Here is a 24,971-nt window from a genome sequence, read left to right on the forward strand (position 1 = left end):
TTTTCCTTTTAAATGAACATATTAACCTGAAGGGATAAGTGTTCAAAACATCACATGGAAAAAAAGAATGCCAAAAAATGGAGTAAATTAACAGATTTTGTATGTGCATCAACTTGAGCACAGTTTTCAAAAATTTACCCATGGGGCTAGGCTATTGTTTGCTAGAATACCTAAGCTTTTATCTGAATAGCTAGCATAAAAGATCTGTGAGAAGTAGGTATAATAGAAGCTAGAGTCATATTATAGGATTGTATTAAGAATCAGTGTTATATGGTTTTCATTTTGCTATAGAGTTTTCTTGTATGGTGCAAAAGATCTTGTACCATTTATTATCCTTGTTACTATTTCATAAATTATAATATGCAAGAAATACAGCCCCAGTAATTTAAGTCATACAGTTTTCATTATGTTTCTTTTAAGGAAACTCTTCAGAACATTCCTGTGAAAGGCTTGTTCCTATAAATGAACAGTTAGTGTTATACGACTTGTTCTTTAAAGGAAACAACATCTCTCTTATTCACATGGGATATAGGAAGATAAAATCCTTAGGCATATTCAAATCCTGAGCATTGTGTGATGAAAACATAAATGTGAAGACAAACCCTTTCAAAATTAAAAAGTTCTACTAAGGTGCTGAGGGATGAACAGGTGAATAATGAAATAAGGAAAAAAGACAGTATCTGAATTTTTGCTTTGTAACCAAGTGTTTTGCTGGATATTTTAAATGGAAGTGTCACAGAAGAACAACAACAACATACATACTTCTTCAGATCTGGATGAATCCCATGCTTTTATCCTTCTGCCTTTCCCCCCTTTATTCCCGGCTGGCAGTTCCTCCCTGCTCCCCATGGTGACGTCCACTTGCCATCATCGCTCCTCACTTGCATCCAGTGAGGAAAACCAAAAGGAAATCCGGGTGGAAACCCAAAAGGGTGCCTGCCTGCAAATATAACTCACCCAAAAGTGGGGGTTATTTTAATAAATCTTACTTATCACTGCTGTTACTGAAAATATGTTTGTATAGCTGGATGACTAGTTCATAGAAGAACCCAAACCACCACCAACTCACGAAACTCATTGTTGTGTTAGATGTTCAGTTCTGCTGCCCTTTGAACAAACTGTAAGGTACTTGTAAAATGAAGCATTTGAAAAACTAGTGCAAGAACGGCATTTTCATGCCTGTTTGCTTCAAAGGATGCTCTGATTTTGCTAATTGCCTCAAAGAGGGCTTCGATTTACTGTTTGCTACAAACAGTATTCTAATTTAGTTTATCCTGTGAGTCTGCAGCTGTGTTCGAGTACGGTGATGTTTGGGGCTCGTTGAGCTGTTCTGAAATTCATTCCCTCGGTGCCTCGTGTGAGGTGGTTCGTGTCTTTGCAGACTGCACTCAACACCACACACCGAGTGAAGACTTAGCCATCCCGGCCTTTGACATGACCACCCCTCTGACAGGAAACCCCAAAATATTTTCTTAGTTAACGTATCCTAAAAATCTGAATCATCACTGTAATTATCAGTAGAAAAGAGAAGAATAATTGAGATTACTCTCTACTATAAATTATGTTTTCCTGAAAGCAGAGGGAGGAGCATAATCCCAGGACAGCTCCAAGAGCTGCTTAAAGCCATGCCATCAAAATGGGAAATACATGGGTGATTTATTTTTCAGTTTCACTTACAAAACAAGGACTAATTGAACCTCGTGTAGTGATATTAATAAACCACTGGTGACCTGCTTATTGAAGACCAGTGACTTCTGACCCATGAGACCCACTTTGTAGGTTCTCGTTGCTCATGCCTACTGGGATATAGTGAAATGGAAGTATTAACAGACACCAATATGTAGTTACATATTAAACATTTTTTCTTTTGTTCTTTCTGTTATGATATTTCAAATTAAATCACACTTTCAGTCGCCACTGAAGTGTCTTTTACAACTTGCTAATGATATTGTAATTATTGCTTTGTATACCACATGCAGGCAATTTCCAGATTGAATTTGCAGCTACTTGGTGACGCCAGGTCGGCCACCACAAACAGGACATTCTGGCTGTTCTTCCCCATCTAACGGCCGCGGTGCTCCCGAAGCACCGAGGCATGCCCAAACCGTGAGACGCTTCCCTGAAATAATTCGCCATTGGTACGACTGCTGCTCAGACACGTCCCCAGGAGCGGCTATGGAGTAACGTGGACTCGGGGCCGTGACGATGAGGAAGATGCACGAGCAGCCGAGACAGGGCGGGATGCGGGGAGGGGGGGGGATGTTCCGGGGGGAGGTGGTGAAACCCTCTTCCTGCCGCCAGCCGCAGAGGAGCAGAACCTTCCTCTTCTGAAGGCCCTGTTTACAAAAACCCAAACCTCCTAAATTAAACCTCAGCATGAAGGTGTCTGAAATGCTAAAATGGGGAACAGCAGCATCTTAATTTCCCCTACAGAGAGTGCACTCCTGCATCCTTGCCAAACGCCTCAGGTTAGGTAACTTCTGCATTTGCTGTCCTAGAATCTTTTCATGAACAACTGAAAAAGTTTTCTTTACATCTTTATGAAAGCTGTACAATCAAAGATGAATTTTTTTCAAATGGAGATTTTCCAGGCAAGAAACATTTAATCCATATCCTTTAAAGCTTCCTTTCAAATTTCTTACAGTTCTATATTACAGTATGAATCTACAACTTTACTTCTCAGTTGTTTTCAGTCCTTTCTAGAAATTTTTCTAAATTAGCACTATGAGTTCTTTTTAAAGATATGCATTTGATTTCGCTCTTTCCAGCTGGTGGATTTTGATGTTTGTGAATATCAGATATTGTCATCATTCTCTCTTACCCTGTCTTAAGCTATAAAATCAAAATTAAGCTGTAGAGGATTCCAAAAAAGAAGACAGTATATGAGAAAGAACTGCTTTAATAAATCCATCCCCATGCTTGTTCATTCTTGGTAGTTCTCCCATAACCGTGAATCTAACACAGCTCATAGTACAAAATATTTTTCTTCTGCAAGTTCCCAGCTCATAAAAACAAGACAAGACGTACAAGAATAAATTCAACGGTAAGAATCGCATTTTCATATGCTAGAGGTGGGAGTTAAAGAGCTAATGTACAATTCTTTTCATTTCATTAAATCACCTATGCAATGCAGATAAAATTTGCCATAGCTCAGTAGAAGACATACCAACATGAAACAGTACCCAGATACAGTAAAATCCTTAGCAATGGACTGTTCTCTCTGTGAATTTTCAGTAGTGTGGGCAATTTTCTTTTTATCCTAATGGGCCTCACTATGACTGGGAATTACCCATTACAAGGAAGAGTACAGTGAATACATGTATTTATTTCAAGACTGATTCTCTTGCAAATACTTTCTTCCATAAATACCCAGAGATGGCGCCTCTGGTATGAATGGAAAAAAGATCCCATCTGCATTTAATATTTTGTGTGCGTACGCATATTCACTTAGTTGATAAACAATACTATAGACTGGATTGAGAGCCTGTGTATTTCCAGAAAACTGCTGCATGTTTTCCAGTACAACCTATGGCTGCTTCTGAAGCGGAGGGAATTCCTCTTCTTAGGCCGAATATTCCGTTTCTCTGATGGAGTCTCCAGTTGTTAAAATAATTCAAGTTTATGCATTTCACTCTTTCATCTGGTTTTCCTAATGAGATCTTTCTACCCCTTCCTGTTTATGGATTTTTATTAATGGACTGGTCACTGGAGGTAGAGTATTTCTGCCTATGTATAATTTAGTCAGTTTTATGAAATAGTCTAGCATGCTAAGAGGTCATGCATCAGCTTTTGCTGAAGTAGAGCTAGCTATAGAGGATATAAATCACAGTCCTTTACACTGCTCTGGATAATAATGCCATCTCTCAAGGATGTCATTATTTTAAAAGCAGGTATACAAGTTACTTCCCAATTTCTTCAGAGCAGACTATGACTAGAAGCAAAGCAGCAACATGCAGTGCAGATATAAGTATTATGCATCATATAAGGAAATAAAAGACAAAACAAATTCTCTATGCTATCAGCTTCTTCAGCATTAAATATGGAAATGTAGAATGAAGTGTACAGCTTGTTTTATTGCAAATATTCTATCAAAGTCCTCCAAAGTTTACCACTCTCTCTGCATATAACTCCAACTTCATTTCTACCTGTGCTTGGCCTAGTTTCACTCCTACAACTGATCTTTCTTCAAAAAAAAAAAAAAAAAAAAAAAAAAAGTGTGAGAAGAGACTGACACAGAAAAATGAATAGCAAAGCATTAAAAAAAAAAAAACCCCACAACAAAAAAAGGGACATGCTCTGCATTAACGACATTTTATATTTCATTATTATACTTGGTCATTTCTTACTGATAGAAAGACATATAGGGAATGTTCCACACATTTTCCTCCTCATTTAATTTTATTTCATTTGCTTTTGTGTTTAGCTTTTCAATCACCAGTTCTTGATGCTTCATTCTGGGACATCTTCAGTGACAAAGGTCATACTGTAAATGCAAATGCACCCTTAGACAGTAACCAAGAATATGTCCCCTCTCTCTTGCTTGTGCACTTAAAATGTCCATCAACTGACTGCTAAAAGTATAAAAAATCTTTTGCATTAGCTGTCACCAAATATTTATCATGAAATTTAACATCAAACAGAACTGCTTTGTTTCTGTATTAACTCTCAACTCTTTCGAGAATCATTTTAACACATCCCAGCTTGGCTTCCCCCAGGACTTTGCGCCTGTTACTGACTATGACAGCGCCCAGGATTCCTCTCTTTTTTAAACATGAGCAACAGCACAAAAACTCAAGATCAATAAAGTTGTGATTTCAGTCTGGAGTGGACTTACTCTCCCTTCCTTCTATTCTGTGGGATAAAAAATTGCTGGCAGAATGGGATGCTTGAATGAGACGTTCATTCTGGGGACAGTCATGCTGAATGACTGTCCCAAAAATATAGAATCAGTTGACCAGCAATGAAGATCTATCATGCAGACATGAATCTTTCCTCTAGTGATTAAAAAGCAACATAAAATATTGTCTAATACTATTTCCCTTTATTGGATAGAGATTTTCCTTTTCTTTTTTTTTTGATACTTTAAACTTACATTTAACCACCCTGTTTCATATAATGACATTTAGTAAACTATGGACTTGATTTATCCTCCACCGATGAGAACTGACATTTTCCAACTGACTTTTCCCAACACCTTCTCTCATCTATGAAAATAAACATTTTTTCCCAGCGATGAATCACAAAGAAGCCAAATAATCTTACATTTTATGTCTTGCTGGTCTTGCTTTGATTTATTGGGCCAATCAGTCCTCACCCTGGCCAGAAAACACTGTAAGTGACCTGAAAGTGGGTTGGTTTTGGGGTAATCAGCACTCATTACACAGGCTTTAAAAAATTCCAGCGGGAGCAAGATGGACAGCAAGGTGTGAGGCTTGGTTGGGTTTTTGCTTTCTTCTCACCCTTTTCCGGAGTGAGACTGTTTAGACCATAGTCATGAAAGCAAAATAAGACCCGATGTTTGGGTTCACACCATAGGGAGAAACGGTATCTTCTACTTCAGAGCCAAACAGCCTCTCAGAGGATTTATGGTCCTCTCCGGCACAGCCGTTGGCCTTGGATGTTCCTCACCAGGGACACCACAGACCTGCGCCCAGCAGCCCGGCCCGCTCTGCCGCTGGTGGGTCCTGCCACCAGCAAATGGTGGTGATGGAAGGGAGGAAGGCACCACCCGGCCCCCGGGGTCTGTGTCCTCTGCGGCACGGCACGGGCCAACAAGAGCTGGGCAGGGCTTTCTCACCTGGAAAGCACCAGGCTCCCGCCTCGGCACTGGGATGGGGAGGAGAGATGGGAGGGGGATAAGGAAATATTTTTCAGACAGTAAAATCTGGCTTGTTGCAACTGAAATAAAGCCAGCATGAAAAGGCTGACAATGGTATTTTTAAATAACAGTCCAGTTTAAAACAGAAAGCTGCTAATGCAAATGTAACTCATGGAAAGTAAGAACTTGGCGGATTCCTCATCAAGGCACCCTCAACAATCCAGACAGCTACAGGATAAATTACGTGATGTTTTGAATTTGCATTTTTGGGTGACAGACCCTTTTCGCATGACTTACACTTGTGATCCCTGCAAAGCACGCTCCCCAGAGCTTCTCTGTGTATTGTGTATGACTTGCTCAAATTTACCCAGGGCTCAGGGAGTTGTCCGTGGCTTTCCCCTTCACGTTCATGGCACAGGGCACACAGCAGCGTATCAAACATATAATGTATTCCCTTGACAAGCTGCAACACGGTGCTGCCAGAGTGGATTTGAGATCGTCCGTGCCTACAAAGCCCCTCTGTAATCAGGAGGGAGGAATCATCAGAAGTGGTTTAGACTGTCGCAGAGGTGGGGGACACTGTTCCCTCAAGCACAAGCTCAGTCCCATTTTTCTGTCGCATGCAGCCTTTGCTTTTCCTTGTTTTAGTGCCATTTAAAATGTTAGCATACCTAATTCTACTTCTGTAGGAGGGCACGGAAAGAGAAGCAAAGTGCATGGGCAAAGACTGTACACACAAGAATAAAATATTAGATCCTAATTACAGCACTGTTACTCAAAGACAACAGCTCAACTATTTAAATTTAGTAGAAAGGAAAATCTAGAACAGGTTTGTCAACAGGTTTCTGAAGAGCCCGCATGACATTTCACACTTTTACAGATGCTACCATCTAATTATTTCAGTAAGAGTAATGCTTAGTGGGGTTTCAAAATTCTAGATGCTGATTTCAATGCTTTTAGTTTTTTAAGGTATGTAATGTTGACATTTACAACTGGTTGGATTAATGGTGCAGAATTTTTATATGTTAGATAAAATTCAATGTATGTGCAGAATTACCATTAAAAATTATGAGAACAGTGGTGAACAGATCCAATTCTTTTTCTTATCAGTTAGAAATAGTTGTTCAGCTACAGATCTATACTGCTAACATAGTACTTCTTTGCAATTACAGAACGCTGTCATCTGTGAGAAAAGACAAATCTACAAAACATCTCTCTATATTCAGCCTCTACCTTCAGTATATTCATACTGAATTACACCAGGATTTGTCCCACAATATGAATATATACAACAAGGAACTTGCATATACACATCCACAAGTATGTGCTTGTGCACCCTGTATATATCAGCATATGTTACTGATAGTATGAACAGACAAGAACTCTGAAGTCTTTTCTATTCCTGCCAGTTATCTGCTACATGATTGTGGACATTTCACTCAAAAATAAATACGGATGAAACTGTCCACCAGTTTCATTTTTCTTCACTTATGCCTTACTGGCTGGATTTTCATATTGCTGAACATCAGAAGGGCAATTTCAGACCATGAAATAAGTCTGATTTTATCCTCTCAGGTCTGTCAGGGTCTCCAATGTGAAATGGAAGTTAATACTTTTCTCTATTTAGCCATAGTTATGCAAATTTAATTTATGTTTAAAAAGAATAGAGTTATAAAAGGACAATCATTATTTACTTATTGTTGATGCACTGATTTCAGTCAATAGCTAATACAAATGAACTCGTCCTTGTATGAATAAGCTTCCAATATTTCTGATCACTACAGTGCAAGAGACTGAATTTAGAATGAATTGCAAGCAAATTCAGAAAGGTCACAATGTCCAGCACGCAGCACCATGAGCTGGGAGTACAGGAACCTACAGCTGGTAACAAACCGCCCTCTCCTTGATGATGAAGTGGCAAAAAATGCAGTATTATTGCTGTCACGTTGCACTGTTCTAGAAGTGTTTCCATAGGAGAAACTACTGCCAGCTTCTTTACTTTTACCCCATTTCCAACCCACCTCTCTAGGTCTGCATTAAAAAACGGGAAGCAAAACCGGGGGTGGAAGGCAAGAGGGGATGGGAGATGCAGGGGAGGAAGGCATTAGCGCAGCTCCATCCTCCTGCTTCCGTGCCGCCTGCCAGCCCGGAGACCTCAGGCACACAGCAACAGCCGCCGGCGGCAGGCAGGAGCCATTCCCCAAGTTGTTAAAACTTCTGGACAACAAAAATGGCTGAGAACTGCAGGCTGGTTATTGCAAATTTACTTGGCAAGTAGCACGTCACTGTGATACGTAATGAACATGATCCCCTTTTCCTATTTGTTCTTGGGACGCATCACACTGTAGTAGCATAGACCATTTCCAGCTTGAGCATTTTGAAAACATTTTGTGGGTGTCAGTGAGCCTAGGCTGGCTGGCATTATCCTTTACTGGCAGCAGAATATGATCCCTGCACCTCCCCGGAACCAGATCACAAGAACTGGACTAAGATGCAGAAGCAAAACCAGGACCGAAGCTAGGCTAGCTCACCCCCAGCTGGCACGACATCATTCCAATTCCACCTCCCATTTCAATAAAATGAAGTGTTTGTGAAAACTTACACTTATTTTTTAATAATTTCAAAAGGTGAAGTGTTATATCCACTTCTCTCGTAGACAGTTCTTTTTACTGTATTTTACTGTATTCATATACTTATAGTTTCCTGTACTGATAGTTGGACCAGTATTTCCAGTATTTATCATTACAGTTACTTAACCTGCAATATAGCCAGATAAGTAGTTGAAAAGTAATTTGGAATGCCATTATTGTGGCAAAGGAATGTATAATTCTCAAAGTCTTCACTGTTAACCTAGCAAAGTCATGTCACATGAAAAAACACACAGAATTGGTTCTGTCCTGAAGTTTCCATGATGCTCTTCTCTCTGGTTTCAAGAACTTTGCAAAAGGTATGTCTCCCTTTTTCTTTTTTTTTTTTTTTTTTTTTTTTTTCTTTTCCCTGAGAAATCATTCTACTGTCTAAAAGAGTTGCCCTAAAAGGTCATTTGTAATTACTAGATGTTTAAGTTCAAAGCATTGCTCCTTTCCCCCTGTATATAACTGCAGAAAACCAATATCCACAGCTGAGCGAGTGGCTGCAATGGCAGCAGCTTGCCCAAGACACATTTCATCTTCAGCTTTGCCAAGGAGCTTGCACGGCACTTGCTGGTCCAATGGCTCAGATTCCCTACTAATCTCATTGTTCCACTGACTCTTGAAAAAAGAAACTTAGCATCAATAAATATTTCCAACGGTTTCCCAGCTCCTTCCATTCCCCTCCTGGAAGGCTCCTGTCTCATGCTGGCTGAGGCGACTGCCAGATCCACAAGTTTCCGTGGAGTGTCACACCCCATGCAAGCAAGCAGGGATAGTACCATATTCAGTATCAGCATCCAACACCAAATCAAAGTGGAATTAAGTGCTGGCTGTGTGAGCAGCGTGGGGCACACGGCCCGGAGGGGGAAGATGTGGAGGTGGGAGGATGGCTGCCCTGGCATCGGGATTCCCGCAGAACAAATTGTGGTGCTACTGGGGCGTCATTTTGATGTCTCTACAGTCAAATTATTTATTGCTGGCACCCTCGAGCCTTGCATAAGATATTTACTGCTTTAAGTAAGTGACTGATTCTAGAAGTGCATATAGACATAGCTATAATACCACATCTTCAGTGGCATCAGCAGAAAAGGGACACTGCAGGGGGAGTTTCGCTCTTTGGGAATCTGGTAAATTCAGCGCAGTTGCCATTTGTCTCAGTTTTTAAACATTAACTGGGCTTGACAAAAGGTTTTTATCAGATTATAGTATTTCGACTAGGATATTTAGTATGTCAGATGTCATTAGTTTTAATTGGGCTAAAAAGCAAGATGCTGACCTCCGTCTTTTGCGCAGAGACACGGCAGACGTGCCGCGCTTGGTCACGCGGCGAAGGGACACAGCCGTGACACTTGAGAACGCTTGATGTGTCCCGTTTTATTCCTCAGTTCCTTTCCACTCTGTTTTTATAGAAATGGTTTTCATATGCAGACCTATTTTTTCAATGATTACAATGAACAGAATCCCTGAAATGGCATGTTTTAATTGCCTTAATTAGAATCTTGTGAGGAAGAATTTACTAAAAATCTTACCATGCCAAACTTTTGACCCTAAAATACTTTTATAACATTTTTGCCTCAATCTTAGAGAAAAAGAAGACAAAGATTTTCAAAAACGTTGCACATTCACTTGAGGATAGTCAGTGGTTTTATACCTCCTTAGTGAGACTTCACTAAATCTTTAGATTAAAACCCTTTTTGCAAGATAAAACCAGCATGTTCTAGATCTACCCTGCATCATGTGGGGTATTTTTCACATCCTCTTCCAAGTCTACATGAAGAAAAAGATGGCACTCTGAATATGAGTTGCAGAGATTGGTCTCCAATGCACTCCAAGGCTATTTAACCACCTTTGTTAACATCACTCCAAGCAAAAATTAAACTTTTAAACATGGGACACCTTTTTTTCTCCTGACAACTGGCAGTCTAATACTACAGAAGCTGAAATAACAGGAAATCCAATGAAAAAAAAAAATCTGATAAATCACAGTAATCACAGGGATCACTGTGACAGACAGCAGAAAGCTCAATAAAATATTATACTGCTTACTTGGGGAATAGAGTTCCAAAACCACTTGCAGTGTGGAAATGATGGCAATGAATAACAAAATAATTACTATCTCAGTTTTTCCAGGCCAGCCCAACTGCCTTTAATTGAATCAATAGGACGGCGAAGAGGCATTCAGAGAGGGAATAATAGGGCTGTAGTAAGGGCAGTCAGAAGAACATGTACTTATATGTAACCAAACCCTTAAAAGTGTCATAAGCCAAATTTTATATCTTTAAAATAATACTCCTGCAGTTCGTTACAGTTGCGAAATAACATTTTGAAGCATCTGTTCAAATGAAATTGCATTTGGATGAAGTAATTGTAGTTAAAATCTCTGCATTGCTGCAATGTATTTTCAGATGACAATTTTATTTCTGAGGTAGGACAATGGAGAAAATAGCATTTCAATTTTAGTCTTCCAAGCAGGTCTTGCAATGAGTGTTGACTCTTTCTTGAGTGAAACTATCAGGATCAACTTTGCCATTGAGTTCAGCAGGAGCAGCATATTCAATAGATAGGAAATCCTGAAAAACCCCACAGTCATCATCATCATCAAAGCCCTTCAAAGCCCCCCCAGTGCCCCCCCCTGCCCCGGGCAGGGCCCCCTTCCCCCAGCCCAGGGGGCTCCCAGCCCCGTCCAACCTGGCCTTGAACCCTTCCAGGGAGGGGGCAGCCACAGCTGCTCTGGGCACCCTGGGCCAGCGCCTCACCCCCCCCCCCAGGGAACAATTTCTGCCTTACATCTCACCTAAATCTGCCCTTTTTCAGTGCAAAACCATCCCCCCTCGTCCTACTCCCACCCCCTGACCCAGAGTCCCTCCCCACCTTCCCTGTCCCCCCTTTAAGCCCTGGGAGGCCGCTCGAAGGTCTCCGTGGAGCCTTCTCTTCTCCAGGCTGAACTCCCCAACCAAGGAGGTTATCTGCACTTTAGTTAAAAAGGAATAAAAATCAAAAAATAAAAGCTGGCCCAACAGTTTTTGTTCACTTCCTCCACTTTAGATTATTCTAATGCAGAGTAATAACTTTGACCTTTATTTGCCTTAATGCCAGTAAGAACCAGAAGAGACCCACTGTGCAGCGCACACGCAGCCACCAGCAACCTCTCTGATAGGTTCTCATTCTGAATTGGCTTTCTTTCCAAAATAATATTTTCAGTTGTTATTTCTAAAAGTTCCATAATCATTTTTACAGCTTGGGTTTCACACAACATTGCCATCTGGTTGCTTTTGTTTTATTGGAGGGAGCTTTCCTTTCTGTAGGGTGGGACCTTACCAGACCAGTGTTTTAGAAAGCACGGGAGATGCTGTGCCCAGCTTGTCAGGGGAGGGGATGAACAACCTAACTAACCCAACAAATGCAAAGCTCAGAATTTAATATTCACATTTTTGTCATTTGCATTAGATTACTATGTTATTTAACCTAAATTGTTGTTTTGTTTGTTTGTTTGTTTTTTTGTTTGGGTTTTTTTTTGTTTTTGTTGTGGTGGTGTTGTTTTTTTTTTTTTTTTTCTCACTTTGCCCCTATTTTTTCCTCCTTATTTCTGTTTCTGGCATTGCCGTATAATGCAAGAATTTGCTGAAAGACTCTTTGGACTCTGCCAAACACACCTTTTGCAAGACTCTCACAGGTCACAAAACAACTCATTCAACTTAATTCAAATGTAACAGAACTAATATACTTCAGACCAGAGAGCAAATGATTATTTTGTGTAGATTATCCTTTGCCTGCAGATTTCAGAAGATGGAAATTTCAGGCTTATAATGGAAATTCAGTTGCAGCCATGACTTTAAAGCACCTCCGAAGCTGCAGAATTATGAGTTTCAGACTAGTACAGCCCTGTTCTACTTCAGATAAAATATTCCCGATTTACATCCTTGTAAATGAGATCACCTGCTAATGCAAACATTTTCCATGATTTAAGTCTTTTAAAGAAGGCGAAAAGCCACTCATACATATTTTAGAGAGAGCGAGCCCCTGCAGCTCATTTGAGTGCTGTGAAATGTAAAAATGTGGGAGGAATTTAATGAATGGATTAAAAAATACAAATCCTGGAGAAAACATTCTGATTGGTCATTAACGATGCATTAATGATTGTGGATGCAGCCCGCAGCAATGGCAAGTCCAAGTACGCTGTTTGCTGGGGCGGGTGGTTCATCTGACTGGGGGGCCTCTATCATTGAGCAAATCTCACACAGCCACCTCTACTTCCGGAACAATTTTTCTAAGTCTTTTTCTTCTTGTGCTGAGCAGGGACAAGATGATAACAGTGGCTGGCACTAGCAAGTTAATTTTATAACAAAACCTGACATCCTACTCGAGTGCTAGCAATTTAAAAGAGTAATGGATTGTCAGTTTTAGCTGGAAAGTGGTTGTTATATGATTTTAGAAGTCTTTTGCATATTTATTTTGTCCCACTTTAAATAAATTTGGGTAAGATTTATCTTGTTAGCTTCAAATGCAAGTCCCTCTTGGCCTGATTGAGGGAATAAATTAGACTTTGCAAACATTGCAAAGACTAAATCAATACATTAATATTTAGGGGACATTAAGGAGGTTTATTAAACAGAAAAAGGGCCTTGAGTATTACTTTAGAAATATTACCCATGCTTAAATAAAAAATATAGGTTGCAGTTTCTGACTGAATCTATAAATCGCATTTACATAGCTAACTGAATTATTTACATGCACACCGTGTCAGGTGCAGATTACGTACAGAAAAGAGATGATGCAGAGAGGGCAGGACAGGAGCAAGTGCCATGTCCCACACCCACAGGGTCCGTCCCGGGAGGAGCCCCAAACATGCCCAGATTGGGCTAAATTAAAATAAAAATTAAGATGCCAAGTAACTAACGAACTAAGGAAGTTTTTGTGTCAGTGATTCCCCAGTACTGGCACTTTGATACTGGTGGGAAGTGCTGATGGAGCCCGAACCAGGCTGCGGTGGGACGGGGAAGGCAGAGGGTGCCGTGGGGGTAAGCAAGGGCAGCTGGAGACGGGGTGGCAAAGCCAATGAGACATGTTATCTGCACCTCAAAGCCTGAACAAGAGACCTATTCGAGCTGTGCATCCATAACAGACCAAAATCCAGCCTTGAAAAAACACCCCCTGACCCAGCCTGTGCCTGCAGGTCCTGGCACGGCCATCCCCAGGAGCATCGCCAGGCTCCTCGTCCACATTCAAGGAGACAAACGGGGCTGTCAGATCCTTAATCCCATCGTTAGGAAGACCACTGTCACAAACCTCGCTCGCCAACGTCATGGTCACCCCTGCCCCACCAGCCCCACATCCCAAACCACGGCGCCCAGCCACCCGCAGCGCGGTGGGGACCAGCACCTCACCTGACATTAAAACTCACATACGACCAAGTCACCTTTGCCTAGTCTTGTAGAATTGCTCTCCCTTAGCCCATATGTTTGTTCTCCCATCCCGGGATCCATACCAAGTGTATTAACTAAGCGTAACAAAATTCTCCTCAAGCCCTCATTTCGTTAGGTTAAACAAAGCAATCTCTCTCAGACGTGTTCTTTATTCTCCTAATCATCATGGTAGCCCTCCCTCGGTGGCCGAGGTCCTTTTGAACTCTCTCTTCTGGCCTCTGTCTCCCCGGACTCACAAACGAGACGCCGGATTTTGCCCCTTCCCCACCCAGTGCAAGAACATCATTACCATGTCCTGACACGCAGAGAGAACGGGAGGCTTTGGGCTGTGACCTGTCACTCTGCCCCGCGGCAAAATTAATTCTCAAGGACATTAGTAAACACGTCTTAATATTTTTGCAAATTGAAAGGAAAACACAGCTTGAAGGATGCAATTTAAACTTTGGTAGAATAAATGTCAGATTAGAAATGGCAGAAATTGCAACCTTTTGCTAGAAAAATTATGAGCAATATAATGTGGTAAGAGGTATTTAATTTTTTTACTGTACTGTGGCAAACATCTGATGTTTAAATCATCTGTAGTTCATGACTTTGCAGATCAAGCATCTGGCACTGAGGTAGATTGGGTTGATTACAAAGTCTGACCTTCTAAACTTTTAATTAATTACTTCATAATTCTCACTTCTTTTTAATAAGGTCACTGAAATAAAGTTAACTGGATTATCTTCTTCTCTTTCATGTGATTTTTCTTTCACTGATGTAAACACGGGCTAAAGACACATTAGACTTTCTTCTTTTTTATTAACTATCTTGATTAATTTTCTTGATTATCTTGGTACAGAAAGGTGTAACTATGTAATAACTAGCAGTGATTGAGACTTGACTTGGCGGTCTCGCTAAGGCGTTGAGCAGGGATTTGGGAGACTGAAACTCAACTTCGAGCTTTGCCAGAGATTCCCGACGGACTTTGCCCGAGCCCCACCAGGTCCCCGTGTCCATGCGTGGGACAGCGATGGAGAGGCTGCTGCTTCCCTTTAGCCTTGGTTATTTACTGACCTTGTTACCCTGCCGTGTTTTACTCATGGAAATTAAAGCATCTTTAGCCCATTAAAATGTATTTATTCTCTGAAACACTTACATGAATATGTTCAGAAAATGTCAACCCAAAGAGCAGAGCAGAGGATATTCAAAATGACAGCTACCAGCTCTGTGTGTATAGAAAGATCTCATATACACCAAAAAAAAAAAAAAAAAAAAAACAAACAAAAAAAAAACCAAAAAAAGAGTGAGACTTGGATTTACATGGCTTTTAAAGTGGAGTTTGGATTTACATGGCTTTTAAAGTGGAGTTTCACAGCAAATAATTTTGCAATCTGGAGTTTGAACCTATTTGAGAGCTTATGAACAGACATAAGACTTTGTTCATTTAATTTGTGACACAACGCACACCCCCCTGGCTCTTCCCGCTCTGCTGTTTTCAGCAGGAGAATGTCTTCTTTCAATGCTACCCGACAGAATATAGCCCGTAGGGCAGAGGAATTTTAAAGGGCTAGGACTTTGCTTTTAAATTTTCTTTTTCTCCTGTTATTTCATGTGCTGCTCTAGGTCTGCCGCTGATCATTTATTCACAACGCAAAAGGAAACCCAGCCCTTTGACTGCATGATTTTACTTTGGCAAAAGGCCTGCTTTTCCCTTCATTTATTTCTTCCCAATAGCAGAAGTTGTTTCTAATCTTGAAATACAATGCCGTGAGCGATATTAAAAGGAAACATAAAACTGCTTCCATAAAATGTTATTATATCATGCCTGCGAACGCTATTCAGCAGGAAAGGATGTATAAGCTTATAGCACCAATTAGCTCTTTGATATTTCCTTTACAGTTTTGGTTACTTTCAGACAGGTCAATCTCCATCTCAAAGGATGCATGAGGCTTGCATCCTTACCCCCTGCGCCTCGGCACACGGAGGGTGAAGCGTTGGCTTTATTAGCAGCGTGAGCATGAAGCGACCTGATTAAAAGTGCTCGCACACACAGGTCCCATTCAGGTCCACGGGAGAGAGAGCGACAGTGGTAAGTGTGATGCGGGCGTCTCTCAATCACCGTGCAAAACCCAGCGCTGATTCAAGGTGGGATCCCACCCGCGTGGGGTGAGCGAGTGGCGTGGCTCACCTCCCATCCACTGAGCATCCACTGCACAGCCGATCGTTATCCACACCTGTGGTAACATGTACATAAAGGCATGAGCTGGAAGGGAAAGGAACGACCACGGTCATCACCGAGATGGGATGGAGCATCCTTCAGCTTCCGATCCCGCTCTGCCGCTCAGTGGGTGCAGGACCCCTCTCCCCAGGCAGGGAGCTCAGCGCCTTTCCCTTCTCACTAAGTGCTAAGAGAACTACACAGGAAAAAATGCATGGGCAGTGATTTTTTTCTAACTTTACCTAGAAAATGGCTCACTTGCTCCGGCTATGCTTCATGGGGCTGCTCCCCACTTCCTACTTAAAATATCACTGAAATAATACTGGAGTAACTGAACACGTATGCACAATTGAAATAATAATTGATACTGTCACAGCATCTTCATTCCAGCTTCCCAATCCCATCGCACACAAATCCTCCTGCAGTCCCTGAACAGCCCCCCCAGGTAAACAGTACGCTTCCAGGCCTTCATGCAACAGCCGCCTTCCCAGGAAGGTTCTAAAAATGGCTAAGAGATGATTCTGTGGCTGTACTAATAAAATAATGTTCTTTATGCAACAAATACACTTAGCTCTTACAAAGCAACAGTTTAACATTCTTACAAACCATTGGGGTCTAAAGGTTCAGTGGTTAAGAATAATTAGTTTGAGAAGTATTTCATACACGTTATTTGTAAGGGATTTTGGCGTGCCATATGGATTAATAGAGAGTGCCATTTAAATTCTTCTGGTTTATATTCATTGCTTTATTACTCATAAAAATGCAAAAGAAAATGTTAATGATGATTACACCAAAGACTAATAAGTTAAAGCCTTAGGTTATACTTTGTATTTCTGAAGATATAAATGCAATCGCTTAATAATTATGCATATTTTTAACTATTGAGTTATTATTTCTTTGTATGCTTGTAGTTAGCCTAATTAATTTTAAGCTCCTGTTTATATGTTTTATACATGCAATTAATTTCCAACTTTTTCTTTGGCCATTGCATGTGGGTATTAACTATTGCAAAGACAACCAAAACTAGGAATTGTTCACCCAGGAACAATACAATAAATATTACCTCCACGCGTGTCAAATTGACACTGTTGTTCTGCAGCGCTTCTAGCAGAAAACTGTCTCATGGAAATAAATGGACTGTTCTTATTATCGATATTGGGATCTTAGTATTTCTGTGAGAAACCTGGTCTGGAAGAATCAAAAACTGTGGATTCTAATGCAAAATCAGCTTATCTTGTCTCCCTTGTTTGTTTTGGTTTTAATGAATTTATATTAAATTTCCAAAACTGACAGAATTTTTATTTTTGAAAAATTGCTTTACATGTTTTAGCTTTGTTTTTTTTGTTTTTTTTTTTTTTGTTTGTTTTTTTTTTTTTGTTTGTTTGTTTGTTTTTGGTTTTTTTTTGTTTTTTTTTGTTTTTTTTTTTTTAAATTTTGATTTAATTCTTCTTTTTATAATGATGCTTGTGATGGCACACAAGAGAAGACACTTGAGGTGCTCAAGCTGAGCGGTTCTGCACTGCATTTCCGCACGTTCTGCCCGTGAGGAGCCGCCTCGGAAGGAGCCCACAGACCGATTCATTTTCCTCCCTTAAAACTCTCACCGACACAACCCTGCGGGAAAGCGGGACCGGGGCTGGTGGGGACCCAGCTGCAAGCTCTGCGTGGCTGATTGCGCTCTGCCCCCTGTCCCGCCGCGTCCGTCGGCCGCCTTTTATCTGATACTTTTATTACACCATCATCAAAGCACATCTCATGGCTTTGTTCTGTCCCCAAGGACGGCTGGGTCCTGATCCCCCGTGACCCCCCCCGGTGTGCTGCAGTAGCGGCACTGGCTGCTTCTGAGCACATCTTGACTTCGGAAAGGAAACGAGTGTATTTCTGGCAATATTTGGTACCAGCGTTAAAATGCAAAGGCTGCGAACTGTCTGTGAACTCAGCACCTGAGTATGCCCCTGCAGGTGCTGACCAGGCGGGATGCCATGCAAAACCACCAAGTTTTGAGCTGTGCAGAAGACCCTCATCAAACTGACAGATACCTGCGCAGTACCACAGCAGGGAATCATACCTGGACTACTGCACTGGTATTTTCCTCTTATATTTTAACATCTCATTCAATTGCCAGCAGAGTAGGAGTGAGGATTTAAACCTGATTTTGGCAAGTGAGACCCTTCTAGGCTACTTATCTATTTGTGGGGGCCCAGAGTCAATGGCATGTACAGTCTATGGCTACACACATCCAAGAAAAATGAAAGAAAGAAAGAGAAAAAAAGTGCTTAGCTGATTTTTCCCATATATAAACACAGATTTTTCTAGTACATCTCCAGTAACAGTTGGTTTAAACACATACCTTGTACAGTTAAGTGCACCTGCATCGTTCTAGGAGTGTGCTGAGTTTGCACAGAACAAGTGTATGGACCGTCATCTGTCACGTCTACATCCTGTATCTGCAGGCTGTATTCTCTTCTATTTGCTGTTGCGATTGAGACCCGAGGATCTACTGACCACTTATCACTTCCAGCAAAAATAATACTCGACCGATTCAGCCAGGCACCTTTTGAAGCTCCATCTTCCAAGTAACACCTGGGAAAGAAGGTGAAACTGTAAGTATGAAAATGTAGGAGCTTTTAAACACCATGAACTTGCTATTGATTTTAGACAGCTGCACTATATTAGGCTTGAACCTCAAAACATGAGTCAATTGTTAATTCACAAATCACCATAAAACCAAAAGCCTATCTTAAAAAAAACACAGTAAACATGTTTTTTCTGTTAGAGTCTTCCTCTCTGATTTTCCTGCTGTGCGTGGTCAGTGGAGCAGCAGGTAGGAAGTCTCAGCTGTTTCCAAACTGGACTCAATGACTATCAGAGCAGCCCTTTCTGCTCCCGTTTCAGCCCATCAGGATCAGGAGTTGGCGTGTGTGCCTGTGCAAAATTACTGCCCTTTTCCTAAGCCACAACAAACGTCTGCTTCCTTAGTTAAGGAGCCAAGAGACTTTTCCATCAAAAACTATTATGGCATCTTAGTATCCAAAACAGTATTTTTTTCTTTTCAAAAGGTTATTAGATTTGTCATTGTTAATCTTATATTCAAGACATCTTGTTTAAAGCAAACATATATTCAATTAGCATGGATTTCCCTGCTGACGTCAATAATGAAATATAAAGCATACTCCTACTAAATATTTTTAAGAATGTCTTTGGTATGGCAGTGACTCAAACGAATGCGATTTGTTTATGATGCCATACTTTAGCTTTTTTTCAGTTATTATTAGAACAACAACCAAAAATATTGCTCTTTGGGGTATAATAGTCACCTTCATTGCTCAGTGAAAAACAACACCCCTGCAATCTGAAGCAGATGCACCCCAGACATATTCCTTTCTTTCCAAGTTTTAGTTCAAAAATATTCCTCCATAAAGTGAAGACTTTGGTTTTTTTTTTTTGAAATGAGTAAAAAGTACAGCTGGAGAATGAAAACACGTATATCTGAAGAGTTTGACAGCATTTCTACACAATATCTTGGGGGTTTGAACACAGCACCGGAGATTGCGAGGGAATTGCGAGTGGAACACATGGGTGTAGGTACTGCAACTGTCTGAAACTAATCACTTGAGAAATATAAAGAACAAGGTATATTGCAAAATCTAATTTGTAGTCCGTTTCACCATCTGTAGATTCAAAAACCAGTCGGAGTATTAAAGGTCAATGTTAATTGAAAATCTTTTCGTAGATGTGCAACCAAAAAAAAATCCACCCAGGCGTAACAGAAGCATAACCTTCTCCTAAGGTAATTAGGCACCGCAATATGCTGCTGTTGTCAATATTTTGTATTGCATACTAGGAAACATTTGTAATTTCTCTCTAAAACAGCTTTCCATCTTAAATTGCTCACTTGCACACTGGGATGAGAACCGCACTGTGATGGAAACTATTAAATGACACTGACAAGTCCTAAGAATAGCACGGCGTCAAGAGCAATTCCTGAAACTGTGGAAAAAGCGTTAAGCTGGTGAATACTTTTGACAGCACTTCTTAGCACGATGAAGTAAATCTGAAGGAAAGCAGATGTTTGCCAGGGCAGGATCCCTGCAGAGGTGAGCCTGGGGTGGGCAGAGCCGGGGCCAGGGGGCACGGGGTGATGCCGGAGGAGGCAAAGCAGCACCAGCATTGGCAGAGCCAAAAGAGCACGTGGGCTGGAAGGACAAAACCCGTCCCCAGAGACTCCCTGATTTTGAATGCAACCGATGGCTTTGGAGTAGCCATCAAACTTTTTCTGTCATCCGGAAAGGGGGGAGTGACACTGGTGACAGGCGGGAGAGCAGGAGGCGGAAGGGACACTGAAGGCCACCCCTCAATCCCCCGGGGTTACAACTGTGCTCAAGTGACGCACAGCCGGCGCAGCCTGTGTTCTGCTCCGTGGCGTTTGGGAGAGGAGCATGGCATGACAGCCCAGAGGTGCTCTCCTGAACTTCAGCCAGAGCGATGATTTTTGTTAGCAGCCAGGAAAACACGCGAAAGAGCAACAGGTTTGGAAAGAAAACAAAATGGCGGGAAGAAAACCAGTAAACACCAGCAGAAAACCAGTAAACACCAGCAGAGCACAGGACTGTGTGAAGTATGAGAATACAGTGAGAATACAAAACTGGAGATACTTCAAATACTACTTTGCCATAGAGAAGGAAATATTTGTCATAAAAAAGAGGACTGGAGACAAGAGATGAGACCTGGGCTGAAGAAGACGGTGATAGCTTGGGTAGAGAGAATGGGAAAAAAGGGCTGGGAAAGGGTGTCCAGGAGGAATGGCCAGCAAGGAGAGTCCCTCTCAGTGGCCGAGAAGTGAGAGGATGATAGAACAGAGAGAGCATGCAGAAGGAGCTTTATTTCTACGAGCAGATAAAAAGCCTGAGCCTGCCTTGGGTGAGGTTAAGGATATTTAACCATGGCTCAAGAACTAAATGAGCGTTACACTCCAGTTTTCCATAAAGACGGTGACATCCAGCATGCAGGAAAAGGCAGAGCAGCTAATGGAGACAAGGGCAGAGAAAAACCTTAATGGAGTCATGTCTGAGAGCATGAAATGGCAAATCCAGGAGCATGTGGGTCTTTTTTTAAAACAAACGGAATGTGATGCTATGTGACTGGGAAATCAGAGATGTATTATCTACATTTAAGGAAACGCAGAGAGTGAATCAGGCAAATTTTAGACTAACCACCATGCCCACAATAGAATTTAAGGCTTCAAAACAACTTTAAAACTTAAAGGAAGATAATACAAAGTGCAACAGACTAATGGGACATTTTTATTTGATAAAGCGTTTTTTTACATGAAGAAAATCCAACAGAAGAAGAGAAAGCAATAGATCTAATCTCTTTGATAAAACATTAAAATAGCACAACTGTGGAAACTGTTAGGTGGGAGAAAATGGTGATTTCGTAGCTTGAGCATATGGCGGTATTGTTTAAGGGGGAAAATGACATTCCCTTTAGGAATAAGAAACTAGCAGCATCAGGCTGAAATTCTTCAGAAATGGATCATGAATATAACCATCCATTTAATTAATGGTCTCAACATGAAATCTGAAAGAGTTCTGAGAGAAGCTGCATATCATATGGGATAAAAAATCACAGTTTATATAGCAGAGAATTGGGATGTCACGGGGAAGCATCACTTTGAGGACAGAGAGCGCAGCTGACGTCTGTGAATCCCTGCAGGAGGAGTTTTGTGGGGCCTGGTCCCATTCGGAGAAGACAAGGAGCTGCTTTTAAAGTCTCATGAACATTTTCAAAATGATTCTAATGAACAGAAGACTGGGGAGAAGCAGAGAAACCTCAGATTCACTGACGTTTTTCTACAATGTGTTTCTTTTCTACTGTTATTTCTGCAGCAGTTGGACACAGTCAGTTATAAATTAATACTTTTGAAGGTAGCCTGTAGTTTCAGTGACCATTTATCATTCTACTTAACTCCCTCATTGTTTAAACACACACATACACACACATGTCCAAAAACATGTAAGAAAGCGTTAGCACTACGGCTTCTTCCCAGCCTCCTCCTCACCCAGCACACAAGACTAGCCTCGAATTCCCTGCTGTCTGTGCAGCTTGTAAGAAAAAAATTAGCCTTGTTTGAAAAAAAAAGAAAGAGATAATAAAAGCTGACATTTTTGGCTATTAATTAAAGACAAAAGTGGAATTCTCATCGGACGCAAAGCGATCCACATGAAAGCCACGCTGAGAAGGGCAGTGCTCAGGGATGCAGCTCCAAAGCATCCTCACAACCTCCTCACAGCACCTGCTCCGAAAGCCCCAAAGGTTCCCGAAAACTTCTCATGTAAACACAACCCTTTTGATATCAAAGCTTTCCCGCTGAGAAAAGGCGAGATACAGCACTGCAGAGAGGAACATGAGACCTCTTGTTGTTTTATTTGATATATAAAGGTATTTTCTCAAAATAACTTTCTAAAACAAATAAGAAATTTTGCTTTATTAATTTGTAGGTGCATGGTTATCATGGATAGAGATGAAAACCTGCCAAACCCAACTTTCTTCTATACCCCACTAATTAACAAAAAGTATGCAGTATAGAATTGCTGTAGAAAACATGAAAACCAAGGACTAAAAATGGAACAGATGATTAGTTGTTGAGAAGGATTTACAAGTTTGATGAAAAAGGTATTTCTAAAAATCTAACTAGGAAAAAACATTTCAGTCTTGTTCAGACCCTGATGAAGCAGGTTGTGTTGTGGAAGCACATCAGCTTCAAACTAAAAAATGATATTCCAAATAAGGTTCTTTGAAAACAGGTTAAATATTTTACCTCAGACAGGTTCCTTCAATAGCCCAAAGCAGTCTTTTCTCTATATTTACTCAAAACCTATGCAAGTTCCCTAACACTGTGCAAGTGAACTGATTTGAAAATGTTGCAGAATTTGGCTGAAATACTCTGCACAGCATAGCCTTCAAATTAAATAGCAGCCAAGATGCTGTATTTTCCCACTACGCACACAAGATGCAATGGCTAAAGTTCATATTTACTCCACAGAAGAAGCAATCAAATGATTCATCTCAGAAATGTTTTCAAATCTAACAAATTGAATCCCTTTCTGTTTGCAAATCACTTCTCACTTCTGAAAATGCAGTTATTGCTTAAAAGTATTTGACAGGCGACTTGGACAACAGATTCACCCCCGTGTGTGGCTGACCATTGGAGGCAACGCTTCTGCACTCTAGTTATTGCAGAGGAACAGAAATAAGGACAAATAAGGCTTTTTTCTCCTTTAAACAAAGGCTTGTTTTGTTTTGTTTTGTTTTTTCCCCATACGTTTATAATCTTCTATGAAAGAGCAGTTTTTTCACATGTTTTGCGTCACTTAACCAACCAATTCTGTATGGATGAACATTTGCAAGGAGTAAACGCTGAGAACAACAAAATTACTGACCCGAAGCGAGCCCATGGGATCCGACCCAGTGCACGTGGACTCAGACTGCAATACCGCAGACGACCCGGCACACAACCTCTGCATTCACCCCTACAATTGCATTTCTCACATCCTTGATCTCTGGATGCTCTTCTTCATTTTAACTAAGAGCTGTATTTTAACGTTATTTTTTTAAGCTGCAGTTAATAATGTGGTAACTCCGCATGATTTTCCTTGCACGCACGTGAGCGTATCGGGAAACATAACGTCTCTTTCGACTGAAACCCCATGACAGTTCAGCTCCTGCAAGGAGATGAATTGCCTCGCTGCCCACGCACACTCTCCCTGCCCGTGCCCACCTCCATGCCACTGCGCTGGCCGGGATCGGGCCACACTCAGCCACAGCCCCGGCATCTCACGAGTGAGGACTGGGGAGGAAAGGCGGCGACGAGGAGACATGACCTGCTGAAGGAAACCAGGGAGGGGCTCCGGGAAGCCAGCCGAGCGGGTCGGCAAGAGGTGCCGGGGTGCAGCTCAGCCGGGAGGTGCCACCCCCACGCTCGGTGCCCAGGGTGCTGGCCAAAGTCCTCCGTGAGAACCTCTACCCCTTGAGGCTGCAGCAGCGTAGTTGAGCAAGCTATGTTATAAGCCCTAAAACGGGAGTCGCCAAGCCAAGTTTTACTAGAAACTTAAATTTTGGGTTTGCACTCTGGAAACATTTGCCCATTAAGTCTTGCAAACACTGCCGGGAACTTAAACACTCAGTTTCAGCAAACCTGACAAGTGAGATTTGATTTCACAGAATCACAAAATCGCAGGCTGGTTTGGGTTGGAGGGACCTCAAAGCCCCCCCAGTGCCCCCCCCTGCCCCGGGCAGGGCCCCCTTCCCCCAGCCCAGGGGGCTCCCAGCCCCGTCCAACCTGGCCTTGAACCCTTCCAGGGAGGGGGCACCCACAGCTGCTCTGGGCACCCAGGGCCAGCGCCTCACCCCCCGCACAGGGAAGGATTTCTGCCTCAGATCTCACCTAAATCTGCCCTTTTTCAGTTTAAACCCATCACCCCTCGTCCTACCCCCACCCCCTGACCCAGAGTCCCCCCCCACCTCTCCTGTCCCCCCTTTAAGCCCTGGGAGGCCGCTCGAAGGTCCCCTCGGAGCCTTCTCTTCTCCAGGCTGAACCCCCCCACCTCTCTCAGCCCGGACTCCCAGGGGAGCTGCTCCAGCCCCTTCCACTGCTGCTCCCTCAAGATGAGTCTGAGCCTCAAGCCAAGACCCCAGCTCTTCTTCAACTTCTCCCAGCTTTAAGTGCACTAAATCCCCTGAATAGCGACGCCAGGTCAATGCACAGTTCTAGATGGGCGCACACCCGTCCCCCTGGGGTCACGTTACTGAAGGAGCAGAGTTGCTCCTGCCCGAGGTCTCCTGAGGGAGCCCTGGTCGGGCACCACCGATCACCGGCAGGCAATTCAAGCCAAAGC

General features: G+C 42.0%; 1 protein-coding gene across 1 annotated transcript in view; it reads right to left on the minus strand.

The window, feature by feature from the left end:
- Positions 1–24,971, minus strand: part of NEGR1 (neuronal growth regulator 1) — a 293,990-nt gene that overhangs the window by 141,217 nt on the left and 127,802 nt on the right. Inside the window, exon 2 of the mRNA XM_032987452.2 lies at positions 18,425–18,657. Within this exon, the coding sequence (XP_032843343.2) occupies positions 18,425–18,657 (233 nt within the window). The remainder of the gene's footprint in view (positions 1–18,424; positions 18,658–24,971) is intronic.

The sequence above is a fragment of the Tyto alba genome, unplaced genomic scaffold (genome assembly GCF_018691265.1).
Source record: "Tyto alba isolate M040663 unplaced genomic scaffold, T.alba_DEE_v4.0 Super-Scaffold_1000006, whole genome shotgun sequence".
Classification (NCBI taxonomy): Eukaryota; Metazoa; Chordata; class Aves; order Strigiformes; family Tytonidae; genus Tyto; species Tyto alba.